Source organism: Stegostoma tigrinum, chromosome 30 (genome assembly GCF_030684315.1).
Source record: "Stegostoma tigrinum isolate sSteTig4 chromosome 30, sSteTig4.hap1, whole genome shotgun sequence".
In the NCBI taxonomy this organism is placed as follows: Eukaryota; Metazoa; Chordata; class Chondrichthyes; order Orectolobiformes; family Stegostomatidae; genus Stegostoma; species Stegostoma tigrinum.
In genome coordinates, this window is record NC_081383.1 from 27,456,674 (window position 1) to 27,474,518 (window position 17,845).

A 17,845-nucleotide genomic window follows, 5' to 3' on the forward strand; every position below is an offset into this window, starting at 1 on the left:
ATAAAAGCTGACGTTTCGGGCCTAGACCATTCATCAGAGAGGGGGATGGGGTGAGGGTTCTGGAATAGATAGGGAGAGAGGGGGAGGCGGAGCGAAAATGGAGAGAAAAGAAGATAGTTGGAGAGGAGAGTATAGGTGGGGAGGTAGGGAGGGGATAGGTCAGTCCTGGGAAGACAGACAGATCAAGGAGGTGGGATGAGGTTAGTAGGTAGGAGATGGAGATGCGGCTTGGGGTGGGAGGAAGGGATTGGTGAGAGGAAGAACAGGTTAGGGAGGCACAGACAGGTTGGACTGGTTTTGGGATGCAGTGGGTGGAGGGGAAGAGCTGGGCTGGTTGTGTGGTGCAGTGGGGGGAGGGGACGAACTGGGCTGGTTTTGGGATGTGGTGGGGGAAGGGGAGATTTTGAAGCTGGTGAAGTCCACATTGATACCATTGGGCTGCAGGGTTCCCAAGCGGAATATGAGTTGCGGTTCCTGCAACCTTCGGGTGGCATCATTGTGGCACTGCAGAAGGCCCATGATGGACATGTCATCTAAAGAATGGGAGGGGGAGTGGAAATGGTTTGCGACTGGGAGGTGCAGTTGTTCATTGTGAACCGAGCGGAGGTGTTCTGCAAAGTGGTCCCCAAGCCTCCGGAGGCTTGGGGACCGCTTTGCAGAACACCTCCGCTTTGTTCGCAATAAACAACTGCACCTCCCAGTCGCAAACCATTTCCACTCCCCCTCCCATTCTTTAGATGACATGTCCATCATGGGCCTCCTGCAGTGCCACAATGATGCCACCCGAAGGTTGCAGGAACAGCAACTCATATTCCGCTTGGGAACCCTGCAGCCCAATGGTATCAATGTGGACTTCACCAGCTTCAAAATCTCCCCTTCCCCCACCGCATCCCAAAACCAGCCCAGTTCGTCCCCTCCCCCCACTGCACCACACAACCAGCCCAGCTCTTCCCCTCCACCCACTGCATCCCAAAACCAGTCCAACCTGTCTGTGCCTCCCTAACCTGTTCTTCCTCTCACCAATCCCTTCCTGCCACCCCAAGCTGCACCTCCATCTCCTACCTACTAACCTCATCCCAACTCCTTGACCTGTCTGTCTTCCCAGGACTGACCTATCCCCTCCCTACCTCCCCACCTATACTCTCCTCTCCACCTATCTTCTTTTCTCTCCATTTTCACTCCGCCTCCCCCTCTCTCCCTATCTATTCCAGAACCCTCACCCCATCCCCCTCTCTGATGAAGGGTCTAGGCCCGAAACGTCAGCTTTTGTGCTCCTGAGATGCTGCTGGGCCTGCTGTGTTCATCCAGCCTCACATTTCATTATCTTGGATTCTCCAGCATCTGCAGTTCCCATTATCACTTCCTACACTCCTGGTTGCCTCCAGGGAGCAATGGTGACCTGTGCAGAATTTCAGTGGCTTTTCAACAGAGCATCAGGGCAATGACCCTTGCCGCCACCTGTGTAAAGTCACATTGGTCCACATTGCTTCCTGATGATGACGTTGATGCTGCAGCCTGGGCAGTAGGATCCCTAAGTGCAGGGTGCCATCGACTACCCGCCTGGAACCAAGAAGACTGTCAGCTCAAGCTGCAGAATTCATCAGCAGGAAGGGATTCTATTCCATTAAATGTTCAGGAGATCTGTTTTACTGTTAGCACATCCTGGAGGTGTGTGCCCACTACCCTGGCAGCTGCATGATTCCTCTATCCTGGACCACTTTGTGTGCTTCGTGTATTTGAAGGTTCAGCTGCCCTATAGGCTGCTTACTGGTGGACAAGAGCTACTCACTGTGAGCATAGCGCATCACGCCATTGCACAACCCCATCGATGGGGAGTGCAGATTTAATGGGCCCATGCTTCAACTAGGGCTGTGATAGGGCGACTGAAGATGAGGACCAGTCAGGTGGGCCCTCCAGCGTAGTCGAGACAGCCTATGCCAAATCATCCTGACTTGTGGTTTGTATAATTGGCACAGGCATTGTGGCAATATGCTGGATTCTGGGGAACTATAGCAATCCTCTGAGGAGGAGGACAAAGACATTGAGGAGATGGTGTTGAACATGACCAAGCTCATCGGGCATTATAAGCCAGACAGAATCACATTGACATCAGCTTCCAGTACATAAGAGCTGGATGGTGCAGCATGGATTGTAAAATGGTCATTGGTCATGATGCCAAAATCTGGTTTGCATTATGAGGGCAAACTTCAGTCTTTATCAGTTTGTTTGTGTTCATTTGTGCTGTCTGTCAGTAAAAGCTCATGTTTGTAATTGTCCAAATGCTTACCTGTATGTGATGTTCCCCTACTGGTCAATGATGAGCTACAGTGGCCACTGGGGTCTGCGTAGCGCTAAGTTAGAAGGTGTTCAGGTGGGACATTGCTACAGACAGGCAAAACGTGTGGTAGGGCGGCTATACAATGACCAGTGCGAGAGGATGACTGTTGTATATGTGGCAGAGAGTAAGGTACGTGCTGTGGGCAGTGTGGTTGCTGCGCCATGATATTACTGGTGAGGGACATTGCTGGACTGCCGTGCCTAGGTGCACAGCAGCCTTGTGTGTCTGAGATAACAAGGTGTAAAGCTGGATGAACACAGCAGGCCATGCAGCATCATAGGAGTAGGAAAGCCGATGTTTTGGGCCTAGACCCTTTATGTCTGTTGAGTGGCAAGTTATTCTGAGAATGTCATGTGATAAAAGGAGGCCAGAGTTGGATATGAGATGCGCCACAGGGTTGGGGTAGGTACTTAATGTAGCAAGTTTGATAAGATACAGTAAGGAAACTCACTAGGCCTCATAGCGAAATCTCTCCAAAAAAAAGCACAACACAACTCACTCAGCCAAAGAAAGGTCAGATTCAGTCCTTCGCAATTGTCCGAGTAATGCATTACTGCGGCAGTGAGTGCAGAATGCAGGTATCTCACAGAAAATGAGTGTCTAATGATCTTTTAGTTTACGTATAGAAGGATGAGAACAAAATATCAGCTCTTCAAGCCCTCAAAACCACTCACTCCACTGGTGGTCCACAGCTGATTATTCTATCTTGCACTTCTCCTACCACCTGCTAATCCCTAACAAATGTAAAAGTTCCTCCCTCTACCTCACAAACAAGCTTCAAGGTGGGGTGTAAATATGTCTCTAATCTTCAAACGCCTTCTCAGCATCTAACAAATTACCTCTCTGCTAAGTGACTGAGTGAAATTAAACTTGAAATACAAATGGTGTCGGCTCCCAAGGGCTTTACAGAAGTAGCTGCATGATAAAACTGAATGGTATCACATCTGTTTACTCAGCTTGTAGAAATTCAGAATGCACATCAGTGTAGCTTTTTATTCTCTTTGTCAGGTTTACCTGTCTCTCTTAAATGTAGCAGGCATGTAGTGTCATTTTAGATTCAAAGAATAAAATTTAACTCTCTGGTTAATAGATTCAAATAAACTAGCTAAACACTGTAAATTAAAGTCTATAACTTTAGTAAAACACCATGTGGCCATGCCACTTCTTTATCATAGCCACAATTTTCCTCATATCCATCTCCTCCTGGCTACTCATTCTGCAGGAAGAGATGGTTAAAAATTTAAGCACAGGGCTAAAGATTTAAGCACAGTCAATTGATTATCCATTCTCAAGATCTGGTTGTGGATAGTGAATGCCAGTTAATTCTCTCTGTCTGTGGAATCACCACACAGTTCAGCTACATTCTGCACTTCCATCAAAAAGTTTGGGCTCTTGCCATTAACTGGTTTGCCCTGATAAAAGTGGCCCATTGAGAAACATTTTGTTGAGTAATCTGGTTTCTTCTCATGCTCACAAGTATTTCCTGTTTTGTTTCATTTAAAAAGGTCTGTTTAATAATTTCAATGTTGTGACAGTCTAACCAGGTCAGAAATATGGGGTAAAAGGAATTTATTTTCTTTGTGTAATGATACACCTGTGTGGGTAGTAGGCAATAATGAAGAAATGCAAATTCTCAGTAGGAAAAATATTTGACCTCCAGTTGCATTTCTGTTACAAAATATCATTTCAGTTGCTTAATTTTCACCCTTTCACTCAATTAGTTACAAAATACAAAACTGAACGTCAGACTCCAGGTCTCTTTCTTTCCTTTTTTGATTCAAAGGCAAATTCACTCAAGTCTCAAGGAGTTTCATAAAATAAAATCATTACTGTAACAGTGCTGAACAGCAGCAACTTGCTGTTAAATTGTAACCCCTAGATGTCTGTATATGTAAGTTAGCATGAAGTTACGGGAGGCAATTTAGAAAGAAAATGATATATTCCTACCCTTGAGTAATAAAGATCTAGAGTGAAAAAGTTTTCCTGGCTTGGCAAGACCATATCTGGCATCCTCTGTAGCATTTGGATCTCTCCATACTTGGGAAAGAATATATTTGCCTTGGAGTGTAACAAGATTCACTAGACTGATGGATTAATGCTTATATACACCACAGTATAAAGATGAATGATCTTAGTGAGGTGTATTAAATTATTAAGGGGCTTATCAGAATAAATGCTGGCAAGGTGTTGCTCTATTTGGGAACTTTAAAACGATGTGTCACAGTCTCCGAATAAGGGGGTTGACCATTTAAAACTGAGATGAGGAAAATTTTCCTTCAATCACAGATTGTGAATCTTTCATATTTTCAACCACTGAAGGCTGTGTGTATTCAAACATTGAGTATGTCTAAGACAGTGATTGGTAGTATTTTGGGACTAAGGGAATTAAGATATATGGAGATAGGGACACAGGAACAAGAGTAGGCCATTCAGTCCCTCCAACCTGCTATTCCATTCCATTAGATGATCTGTGACCTAACTCCATATGCCTGCTTTGGGCCGATATCTCTTAATACCCTTGCTTAATAACAATTTGTTTATTATTTAAATTTTTAAAAATGTATTAATATCACCTTCTGTTTGAGGAAGACAGTTCCAAACCTCCACTTCTCTGTGTGTAGAAGTGCTTTCTTACATCTCTCCTGAAAGGCCTGGCCCTAATTCTTAGACTATGGCTCCTCGTTCTAGAATCTTCATGCAATGGAAATAGTTTTATCGACCCTGACTTTGTCTCTTAATATTTTTGAAAACCTCAATTAGATCACTCCATAACCTTCTAAATTCTACAGAATAAAACACAAATTTGTCTAATTCTTCCTCATAATTTAACTCCTAAAATTCAGGTATCATCCTTGTAAACCTGCATCCCTGCTGTGCCAAAACAACCTTCCTGCAGTGTTGCCCAGACCTGCTCACAGTACTCTTAAATGGAGTCTAACTGGGGTTTATATAACTGCAGCATAAATGTCTGTATCTGTACATTCCAGCATTCCATTTGCCTTCTTGACTATTTTCTGCATTTGTTTGTGACATTTTAAAGAGTTATGCACTGAACCCCAAATCCTGTTGGACATCCGCTGTATCCAACTTTGTCCCTTTTTAAAAATACCCTATCCTATCATTTTTTTGGTCCAAAATGGATAACATCACAATTGCTTATCTTAATATGCATCTGCCACAACCTTGCCCATTCACTTAATCTATTAATATCCATTTGTATGTTTATGCAGTCATCAACATGGTCTACAATGCTGCCCAATTTAGTGTCTGGATATTTGGCTTTTTATGCCAGTATCCAAGTCATGAATGAATAACTCAAGCCCCAGACAGATCCCTGAGGGATACCAATAGTCACATCCTGCCAATTTGAGTACTTGACCTCTGTTTCTTGCCATTTAAAACAATTTCCTATCCATGTCAGTATGGAAAAGGTAGTGTTGAGGTAAATTAGCTACAATCACTTTGAAAGCAGTTCATGCTTGAAGGACCAAATCTTTTTTCGGAGTTGGAGTGAGAAGAGAGGCCATGGGTCCTCTGGTTACTACTTGATATGGAAAAGGATGGTTTGTAACGGTTATAATATAGTTGTAGAGCACATTGAAATAACCCTTTTCAAATCTCAATGAGCAGCAAAAACTTTATTAGGGGCCTTTATACAGGAATTGGGGGAAGCATGGACACAGGTTTACTAACAACAACACTTAGAAGAGGAAAGGGAGACCAGACGGAGTGACAGTTTGAAGGACAGAAGGACCAAAGGTATATTTTTAAAGACAGAGATGATGACACTGGATTTGAATGGAGGACAACAGTTCCTGAAGAGAGGAAACACTACAACAAGGATCCCCAACTGTTAAAGGAAGTTTTTCCAAGTGCACTAGGAAGGAAAACAACATAAATAACTGAATGGATAGACTCAATCTTTGTGATAAAAGTTAGGCCTATGACGTCTTAACTTGTTCTAATGAAGTGGGCAAAAGGGCATGGGGTGAAGTAGGATGCAAGAAATTTATCAAAGATGGGCTTATCTATGCTTGATGCAATTAAAGTAGCAAGCTCAGGTAAAACAGCAAGATGAGGAAATGAGTTAAGATGGAGGGAGAATATTTTCAGTTGATTTGGAGGTTGAGAGTAAAGTCACTTGCAGCAGAAGCTGAAAGTAAAACTAAATGAATATATCTCGGTAAATTCTTGTGATCTTTCTTGAGAGTGTAGAACCTATGCCTAATTATCTTCAGCCAGAAGTGCAAATTCAATTAATCATTTTGGTGCTGAGGTTCGCACGATCAAAGGCCAGTTATCCAACCAATTTGATTTGTCCCACATAATATCTAGACATGGCTGAATGCACAAGGCAAACGGCTGGCGATAGGATAGACAATGTCCAGCTGTAATGGAGGCTTGTACTTTAGAATGAGCTACATTTCTAAACAAGTTATTTTACTAAGCCTTCCTGGCCAAATGGCAAATTTCCACATACAACCCCTCCACTCTATCCAACTACCATCTTTCTACTTTCAACTTCAGAAAGTGGCGGAATATATTGTCAGCAGTGCTGTTATGTAGTTCACCTACTCATCAATAACCTGCTCACTAAGCCCAATTTTGGGTTTTGCCAAGGTACTTGGCTGTAGGCCCCAATACAACTTTAGTCCAATATGGACAAAAGGAGCTCAATTCTGGAGCTGAATTGATAGTTACTGTGGCATAAAAGCAGCATTTCATATGATAGGGCATCAGTGAACCCTAGTGAAATTAAATGAATCAGAATCATGGAAAATTCACTAGCTGTGTCATATCTAAACCAATAAAATTGACATAGTTGAGGAAAACCAATCATGTCAGACCCACACTATGGCTGCTGAAGTTCCTCTGAGCCCAACTAGATCCAGCTACATCAATGTCCTTCTCTCAATTTCAAAATCAAGAGCTGGTTGTTCCATACAACTTTTCAGATTGATCTCTGCAATAAACTAACTAACTCACTCACTGTCTCCAACAACTGTCTGACCAATTCACTTGAAGTTCAATGACATGATCATTTTGAATTTCTTGGTATCACCATGTTAGGATCATGACTGACCAGAAACTTAACTTGATCATATAAAAATTGTGACTGCAAGAGCTGGAAACATTGCAATGAGAATCTCACCTCTTTAACCGCTAAACCCTGCCCACTGAAAAGCACAAACCAGGAGAGTGATGGAATAATCTTCACTCGCCTGGCTAAGTACATTTTTACCATTCAAGAAGCTTAACATTATCCAGGACAAAACAGTCCACATCTGCATCCCTTGCATCACCTTAAACATTCACTTCCACCAGAGTATTATGTATCACCTACAAGCTGCAGTAGTTCACCAACATTGGTCTAGAAGCACTTCTCAAACCTTCAACTTCAAATGATAAGAACAAAGAAAGTAGGCACACATGAACATAAATCTCCAAGTTCCTCTCCAAGTCACAGATGATCCTAATGTGGACACAATTATTCCATCACCTTTGCTTCATCTAAATAAAACTCCCCACCCACCAGCACTACTGGACTACCTATGTACACTGGCTGCAGCACTAAACAAAGGCAGCGAGAACACCCTTGACCGCGTCTCCCGTATTTCCCGCAACACATCCCTCACAACCCGCCCCCGCCACAACCGCCCAAAGAGGATCCCCCTCGTTCTCACACACCACCCCACCAACCTCCGGATACAACGCATCATCCTCTGACACTTCCGCCATCTACAATCCAACCCCACCACCCAAGACATTTTTCCATCCCCTCCCCTGTCTGCTTTCCGGAGAGACCACTCTCTCCGTGACTCCCTTGTTCGCTCCACATTGCCCTCCAACCCCACCACACCCGGCACCTTCCCCTGCAACCGCAGGAAATGCTACACTTGCCCCCACACCTCCTCCCTCACCCCTATCCCAGGCCCCAAGATGACTTTCCATATTAAGCAGAGGTTCACCTGCACATCTGCCAATGTGGTATACTGCATCCACTGTACCCGGTGTGGCTTCCTCTACATTGGGGAAACCAAGCGGAGGCTTGGGGACCGCTTTGCAGAACACCTCCGCTCGGTTCGCAATAAACAACTGCACCTCCCAGTCGCAAACCATTTCCACTCCCCCTCCCATTCTTTAGATGACATGTCCATCATGGGCCTCCTGCAGTGCCACAATGATGCCACCCGAAGGTTGCAGGAACAGCAACTCATATTCCGCTTGGGAACCCTGCAGCCCAATGGTATCAATGTGGACTTCACCAGCTTCAAAATCTCCCCTTCCCCCACCGCATCCCAGTTCATCCCCTCCCCCCACTGCACCCCAGTTCATCCCCTCCCCCCACTGCACCACACAACCAGCCCAGCTCTTCCCCTCCATCCACTGCATCCCAAAACCAGTCCAACCTGTCTCTGCCTCCCTAACCTGTTCTTCCTCTCACCCCAAGCCGCACCTCCATCTCCTACCTACTAACCTCATCCCACCTCCTTGAACTGTCCGTCTTCCCTGGACTGACCTATCCCCCACCTATACTCTCCTCCCCACCTATCTTCTTTTCTCTCCATCTTCAGTCCGCCTCCCCGTCTCTCCCTATTTATTCCAGAACCCTCACCTCATCCCCCTCTCTGATGAAGGGTCTAGGCCCAAACGTCAGCTTTTGTGCTCCTGAGATGCTGCTGGGCCTGCTGTGTTCATCCAGCCTCACATTTTATTATCTTGGATTCTCCAGCATCGGCAGTTCCCATTATCACAGCTTATTACCACCCTCCTAAGTACAACCGGTGACGTGTAATAAATACAGGTCTTGCCCATGACACTCGTGTCCCAAAAAACAAATTAGTTTTAAAAAATCTTATTGTATCATGATACAGAGATTGATTTGCAAAGGCAAAAATGTATAAAAGTTACAAATTATTAAACAATAATTATATTCAGCAGAGTTTCTCTTTCTTCAAACTCAATCTGCCGGCATTGACATGAGATATGGTTCAATGGTTATAACCCCAATAGGTGCTATCTTAGCAACACAAGAGATGATTTGATGGATATGTCCAAATGCCAAACATTGAACGGTCTTGGCAGATGGTACCACCAACTACACTACCAAAATGGGAAAATTTTGGTACGTGCCTGAAAAGAGACAGCCAAGTATATGGTACAGTCAGTGCCAAAATTAATCACCAAATGCCAGACACTTGTGCAATTTCCAGTTGGAGTCAAAAAACAAACAAACAATCAGGAGCAGGTCTTGCCCAACTCATTTCATTGAGGTAGTCTGAGCTTCAAGCGTCGTTCTGTTGGGATCAAACTTGAATCTGCCTTGTCTAGAGGCCCAGTTTTATATTTGATACTGATCTAAAAATTAAACTCTAATGCACAGTTTCATAAAATAGAAATATTCACAAAAATGATAAAGTGGCACAGATTAACTTATTTATCAAGATAAAACTGGAGTAAAATTTATTCTTCCATAGCAAACAGCTTACTGTGTAAAAGGAAGATTATAGCATAAAAGGCCATCAAGTGGTTGTGGCTTTGGATATAGTTTATTCAAGATATTAAATTGAATTATGAATACATGTATCATATTTACAAAGTGGAATGAAGACAATTATCTAAAGGCATTATAATAATGGTGATAGCCAGAATATAATGATTGTAAATATGTACACAATTTATAGCAACTACAAACCAGATAGTTGAAACTTAATACATTCCAAGAGTAATGACATTAACAATGTATATAACAATTTACTACTGCTGGGACAGAACCACAAGAACTTACTATACACCTTGAGGTGTCCAAGACCTCACTTTGTTTCCATGCAAAATCCTTTCAGAGAAGGGGTCAATTCAACCTTTGCAAAACACACTTGAAACCAAACATCCATCATGAAATAAAATGGGAAAAAAACACTTAAATATCCAACCGTATATGTAAGACGCTTCTTAAAAGTATGCTTTTTTGGACTTTTCCAAGACACCTTCAAAGAGTCTGAAACGAATACCGAACATTTTTTATGCTCTACTGGAATTTTCTCAGCAAGGACAAAGCTTCAGCTTCATTCGATACTTAAATACAAAAGTCAGCGGCATTCTGTTCAAGTTATTTTAGAGTGTTATCTTCAAACACTACAGGTTTAGGGAGGATTTACAGAAATCATATCCTCCTATTGCCACACTATCTTTCCTCGTGCAGTGGAACTTAAAATAAGTCCGAGATCCCGAATCTCAGAACTGTTTTTAACCATTTTAGAAGGCGATGAGCATATTTTGTTATCTGCCCATGCAAAGGAAAGAATTTCAGAATTTCAAAAGATGAAAATTTTCCATGATCATTACTCAGGCTGAAAATTGAGTACACATACAAACCAGTGCATTGTTTTGATTGGGTTAATAATACCTAACATACAAACAACATTACAGATGACAGATTCTAGATTTGGACTTACTATTTGTGCAAAAATAACTAAACCACATTAGGGATATTAAAAGTATGAAAAAATTATCCTCAATTTTTCTTCCCTTCACAATGATATCAATTCCTTGACGGGATAAAGCTCTTCTACTACCTTATTTAATTTGCCACTCTATATTTGGAAGAAGAGGCTCAAGAGACTAGATTGTATCAATGTCAAGCCAGGCCCAGCTTTTGCTTAATAGTGTCCAATAAGGGCAACAGCACTAAGGTATAAAAACATCCTGGTGATTCCTCTCTCTCTAATTCATAGAGCACCGAGTGACATTACTGTTGTGCCCAGCAAAACAAAAAGGATTAAACAGGAAGTTTCTGTTCAATATGGCCCAGTAACCTTGCATTTTTTTAAAGAAATCACAGTTTTACATATTATGCAAAGGGCAATATCCAAAATAAATCAATATCCAGAAATAACAGTATGAGTTTGAAATAAAGAATCACTTTAGCCAAATTAGGATCAAATACACAGGTCAATTTTCTTAGGAGTCCTGAAGCTGGGACCATAAGCAGCTCCTGAGCCTGAACAAGTGGGCAGTGATATCACAGTGTTAGTTTCCCTTTAAGAGGCCTCTTAATGAGTTGCCACCAATCTCCACTCAATTAAGATGGTGGTCAGGCAATCCACATTGCTAATCTAAACCAGCCAGGTGGCAGTGTAGAAGCTTCCACAGTGCCACTGAGGGGGTGGCCATTTCTGAGACAGCAAGGGAAGCATTTTGGTCCTTCCAGACTGTTCCAATATTTAATTAGTTCATAGCTGATTTGATTGTGGCATAAACTTCATATTCCAATTTACTCCAGATGACTAATCCCTCCCTTCTTAGTTAAAAAAAGTCTGTTCCTCAACCTTGCAAGTATTCAATGATAACAAGGTGTAGAGTTGGACGAACACAGCAGGCCAAGCAGCAGAGGAGCAGGAAGGCTATCGTTTCGGGTCTAGACCCTCCTTCAAAAAAATTTTTCACTGTGTTCATCTTCTGTGTTCACCCAGCTCTACACCTTGTTATCTCAGATTCTCCAGCATCTGCAGATCCTGCTATCTCTGAAAGTATTCAATGATTGTGCCTTCATTATTTGAGGGAAGAGAGTTCAAAAGATTCATGTCCCTCAGAAAAAAAAATCCTCCTAAGCTCCATTTTAAAAAGGAGATCCCTTTTTAAACCCTGTTCTCTTGTCTTCCTACAAGGAACAGCCTACCTGCTTTCTGAAATCCTTTCAGCATATACCCTGTCAAATTCCATCAGAATTTTGTGTTTCAATCAGATTACTTTTCATTCTTCAAAACTCCAATTCTTCAAGGCCCAACTCTGCCTAACCTTATCTCTCTGTCCAATTAGTCAGAGGGGCAGTACAGAATAGTTGTTGAATTTGTACATTAAAAATTAACAATTATGTCAAAGTCTGCAACAGTGGAATTTTCTTTGTATTCCATTAGTCTAAGACAATCAAGGATTGAAATCATGGCTGTGTACAGTCCAATGTTGCATGTTCACTGGTTCAGCTAATAATTCTTCTTGGGGACAAACGTTCACTTTTAAAAACATTGACACAAATACCTGCACACCTACTCATACCTTAAATTTTGAAAGAAAAAAAATCAATAAAAAGAAAGAAAAAGCATTAGCTAAAGATATAGTAAAAGGTTTTAAAAATGATGTGATATATTTTATCTCCTTTTTCACAATGGCTGATAGATTTTCTATCAGCCAATGTCCAAATCTAACAGCTCAAACTTTGTCCCATAATTATGGTTGGATCTCAACTACATTCCTGTACTTTTCAAAATGATTTGTTTAACACTGCTGACATAGTCATTGGATAAATCAATGTCAAACCAGTCGCTTAGCTCTTGGATATTGTGTTTTTGAAATATTTGATATTGGATCAGTTCTTTGAAGTGTTTATACCTACAAAATGGGAAATGCAATTCTCCCCATTAGTCCCGAATAAGCCACGTCTTGCTGAAGTATGTGGCCAACAGTTTCTGTTCACTCCTCCTGTACTTCATTCAAACAGGCATGTTTTAACATGATAAGCATTGTCAGAAACTATTAAAAGCTTATTTAATACAGAGAGACAATGCTCATTCTTTTCACATACCAGATATCTGCAATGGTGCAGCTAACTTCGGGGTATACTAGACAGTGATCAGGAACATGGCTGTGAACAGAATTCCGTCTTTCCTCTTCAGGATCAATAAATGCTCAGCGCATCAACACTTGTGCTATATTGACAGCATCCATGAGCAGCAAGTCATTTGCCATTCTTAGCATCTAATTTCATTCAAAACATTTCTTGGGTTTTGGGTCACCTCACTTTCACCCAGGTATAAAAATCAAGCCTGCTAATCCACCTCTACATTTCACTTTAATATTAGGCAAAAAATAGAACATTTTCTTCAATTTTATAATCAAATAAGATTAACTAATTCATGTTGCAAATATATTTTCCAAACTGATTTTGGACAGGAACTCAATGCAATTTTGAAAGTTGCATGTCACATAAAATGTAAAAAAAACAAAATATTCCAATCAGATTCAACATTTAACCCACTCATCAAAAAAATGGGCTTGTGCCAAGAGTTAAACATATCCAACATTTTGTTTTGTATCATTTTGTTTAAAAAAAATTGTAAGTTTTGCATTTGTAGCATATATAGGTGTCATTTTATACACAAATTATTTAATAGACATATCAAAGCAAGAAGAAAAAAAAGAACAAAACCTATCATCCATTGGGCATGTTGGAGTTACATGGGGAGAAAAGGGGTTTAATTAAGAAAATTAAGGCTTGAAATAGCAGCCACGTGAAGCAAACAGAGGAAGTGTAAACAAACTTACATACTTTATATAGTACAGTCTTCTATTTGAAACCCACAGGCAAGCACCAACAATAGTGACATGTGTGTACATCACCGAAAACTTAGTAAGATTTTCTGAGCAGTCAGACAATGGAATACAAGACAAAGCAATTTTTCAGAAGTGCAAGCTTCAAAAATAGGTTACATTACTGGGATTTCAGAACCTGGCCAGAAGAAAGGCTGCTGCACAGACACATATTATGGTTGTTTCATAGCAATCAAAGCAATTGTACCTTAATTTAAAGCTGTGAGGATCACAACAGTTCACACAAAATCTAAGAACACTGGTTACTATACTTTTCTAACATTGAAAAATGCCATAATTTCAATCATGTTTCTAAAAATTATATTAAAAGGGGCGTAGATCAGGAAAAGCAAAATTTTCCCAGCTTCCCATAATTATAAAGAAAAAGTTTGGTTCAGTTGGTACCATTTTACACCAAGTCAGACGTTCATGAGTTGAAGTACACCCATCCTTCCCCAGTTAAGATCTGAGTACATAAATTCTACCTTATAATATCAGGTGAATTGCTGACTAAGCAGCACATAGTCAGGTGCCGTTGTTTGGACAAGACATTTAACCACGGCTGTGTTCAAATGAGCAAAAAAAAACCCCATCTCAGAATTGCTTCAAGATTAGCAGCCGTTCTACTAGTCTCCTCGCTAATACCCCTCCTTCAACTACAATCAAAAGTTTTCAAGCATTCATTCATTGCATTGCTTTTCCAGGCATCTTACTGAACGAAAATTGTCTGCTAATTTGTTTTCAAGTTTAATAAATGACTGCACTGAAAAAGTAATCCATTGACTGTGAAGTGCTTTGAGGTGTCCTGAAAATTTTATGAAGCACCAGATTTATTTTCTTTTAGATAGCTAGTTAGCTAAAGTATTGGTGATAACAAAGTGTGGAGCTGGATGAACACAGCAGGCCAAGCAGCAAGATGCTGCTTGGCCTGCTGTGTTCATCCAGCTCCACACTTTGTTATCTCAAATTCTCCAACATCTGCAGTTCCCATTATCTCTCTCAGGTAAAACATTGGTGTTATGTTTATTATCCCAATTTTCTTAAGCACCAAATTGATGTGCTTGGGAGCATATGGTTTTCAATATGTAGAATTTCCTAATGAAAAATTTCAAAAGGTGCAGAACAAAATTGTAAACAATCTGCTCACAGAAATACTCCCAATTAAATGTATGTATAATGAAGGCAAATTCACTAGTTACAATTTACTACTTGCCAAATTGGATTTTGCTTTTGTTTTCTTGAAATTGTCATTACTTCGACAATTCAGAATGCAGAAAGCCTAACAAAAGCAAAGTGTACTTCTAATGTTCTCTGTACCTTCTTTTAGCTTGAAATTTTTTCTTTTTATTTCAGTTTTGCTCTTCCTTGTGCAAGTGTCGACAGAATCATGAATGCACCTAGTGTTCCGTTTTCTTAGGTAATAAATTACATCAGAGAATGCAATGTGTCAGTTTTTCATTTTTTGCACAAATAATGAGAAAATGGAGCTTCGTGCACTGGAATACATGACAGTGATGTTTACAGGTTAGTCTGAATCTCAGCATACACTTCTATTGTTCAATATTTTTTAACCATAATGCTGGTTTCCTATAATAGATTATCCTCAAAAGAAGAAAAGAATAAAAAGTGATGATGAATGAGAATTTTCAGTTGGAGAATCACAGTGTTCACTGCTCTATCACAATCAATTTAAAATTAAAAATCAAATGATCAGAGGGAGAAATACTGAAGTAAACAAAATTTTTAAAAGTTACCGTCTTCCTCAACTAAAGTTTAAACTTTACATCATATTGGAATTGCACAAAGCCCTTAAATTGTGCATCAAGAACTCTGCAATAAAAACTAAACAAACATTCTGAAAACAATGAAAAGGTGGGAAACACACTGAACAACGGGTTTTATTAAAATAAGCCCTCTTTCAACATTTTGACAAACTGTACAGTATTATTTTGATATTTCACTTATTAAATGTTTATGGGTGACCATAGAAAGAAAGGCAGGAAACAGAAATCGACTGTAACAGACTAGAAAGCAAGAAGTCCTTCCATCTACTGCAGTCAGTCAATCTTCAAAAGGGAAAGACAGATATTGGAAGCAAACACCTTCTCCAAGCCCATCTTATTCAGAAAACACATACAGGGTTAAATCTTTCTATATTTAGAGTTTAATTCAAGCCAAATTTGGTCAAATTATTTGCTACGAAAATAATAAGTGTTTTGAATAACGTTCACCCAGACTTCTTTTACTGCTGAAGTTTGGTATAGATTTCAAAAGACTTATGACTTCTATGGTTTCACTTATTCACTTTGACGACTTTTGTTTTCTCTAACTTTTCTTGAATACCATTCTCCCCTATTTAAATATTACAAATTACATCTCAAAGTTCTCATTTAGTGACATTGACAAGCTCTCTGACTATGCACTGTGGTCACAAGTACAGGAAGCTGATTGTAGTGTTGATAACTGTATTGCAAAAATATGATTTTTAAAAACATGCAGCGTATTTAACACTAGGAGTGTCATCTGTTAAAGACAGAAGATAATTGCCAATAAAAATTGTCACAACGCCAATACTAGAATGTGATTATATGTCACTTTGAGACAAAGTTGTTGGGCATCAGTGATGCTCAAGATCGGTGCTAGATAATGTACACTGGCCATTAGGGTACTTCCCATCATATCTTCTATAGAAATTCAAAAGGATACCACACAAACCTGTAAGTTCACATTTAAACTTTCCGAATTCCAATTAGACTTGGATGTCTGATTTGCCACTTCTCTATTTAAAAATAATATTCACCAAAAATAAAATTGGGATGGGTCTCCCAGGTCTTTACATAATTAGTGCTGACCGATCCAATAGTTGATTACTGTGCAATGCTAAGGACAAAAACTTTATATTTACGGCTAGTTGCTGCCTCTATAACAAAGAGGGTTCAGATCTCTTTCTCTCTCTCTCATACTCACACACACACACCCCTCATTCTTTTGTTCTTTGCCCTGTTATTTTGTACAGGATAGCACAAATGATTGTCAAATTTCAATTCCATGTTACCATTCCATAAGCTTTCACCTTAGAATGGGAGAATAACCACCATCTATTTGTACAATGGAAGTATGATGTTTTAATCCCACTGTTCATTAGAACTGCATTTAAATGCTGGCTGCATATTTATTGGCTCCTGAGAATGTTGCAAATGAAGTTTCTTTCTTGCAAGTATTCCGATAAACAAATTGCTGTTGTTTTGCTGACACTGGCTGGAATTACTTAACACACCTTGGGGACAAGTGTGAATTTTGAGAGTTTTCATTTCTTGATAGATATTTACCAATAAATTCACACAATTGTTTCACTGGAATCTTTCCTTATGAGCTTGGATGAGAGGAGAGAATGTGGAGTAGCGCTGTTATAGTCTGCAGCCATCAATTGCACCTTTTGGTTGGTCCTTCGCCATTCTGAGTAGAGCTGGCAGTGATAGCGGAATGAAACCTTTGGGCAAAAATCAGTGTATGTTAATTTTACAAGTACTGAATATCTCTCTTCAAATTTCATTCTCCCCACTTACTGACTTTTCCCAAGAATTTGATGACATTCTGGAGTCAACTCCATGTCAGTTTGGGAAGCATGTTGGTAGGCTGAGATCATTCATCAATACAACTGGGCAGCATGTTGGTGCAAGCTTGGAGGGCTGAAATGCCTGTTTCTGTACCGTAATTTTCTTTGTCCTAATTGTGTCCTCAGTGGTCAAGAACAGCAAGCATATGCATAAATGAGAGCTAATTTCTTTCTCCCTTTCTTTGCATAGGGACACAGAAGCCAGTTATAGAACCATCAAAACAGATCTGTAGGTAATTAGAGAATTTAAACTTGACCAACTTTCAAAGCTTCTACTTTAGGCTCAAAAACATGTTATGCTGAGCATGTACTAATAAAGTTACAACACATGCACTTTGTCCTGTAATAATTCTACAGCTTTAATCTCACGTTGCACCACTGAAATGTGTTATTAAGTGGAAAAATGTTCATTACAGACATTTATCTCATTCTCAGGTTATGAGATAAAGTTTTGAAAACTTCAATGGATGTACAGCACATGCCCAAAACGTCTGCAACACCAATTTGACATTTATATTCCAGAA

General features: G+C 40.2%; 1 protein-coding gene across 3 annotated transcripts in view; it reads right to left on the reverse strand.

Annotated features, from left to right (window-relative positions):
- Positions 1-14,672: 14,672 nt before the first annotated feature.
- Positions 14,673-17,845, reverse strand: part of marchf2 (membrane-associated ring finger (C3HC4) 2) — a 51,988-nt gene continuing 48,815 nt past the window's right edge. For all 3 annotated transcript variants that reach the window (XM_048560199.2, XM_048560200.2, XM_048560201.2), the window contains one exon: positions 14,673-17,195. In XM_048560199.2, the coding sequence (XP_048416156.1) occupies positions 17,043-17,195 (153 nt within the window). In that variant the 3' untranslated portion in view covers positions 14,673-17,042. The remainder of the gene's footprint in view (positions 17,196-17,845) is intronic.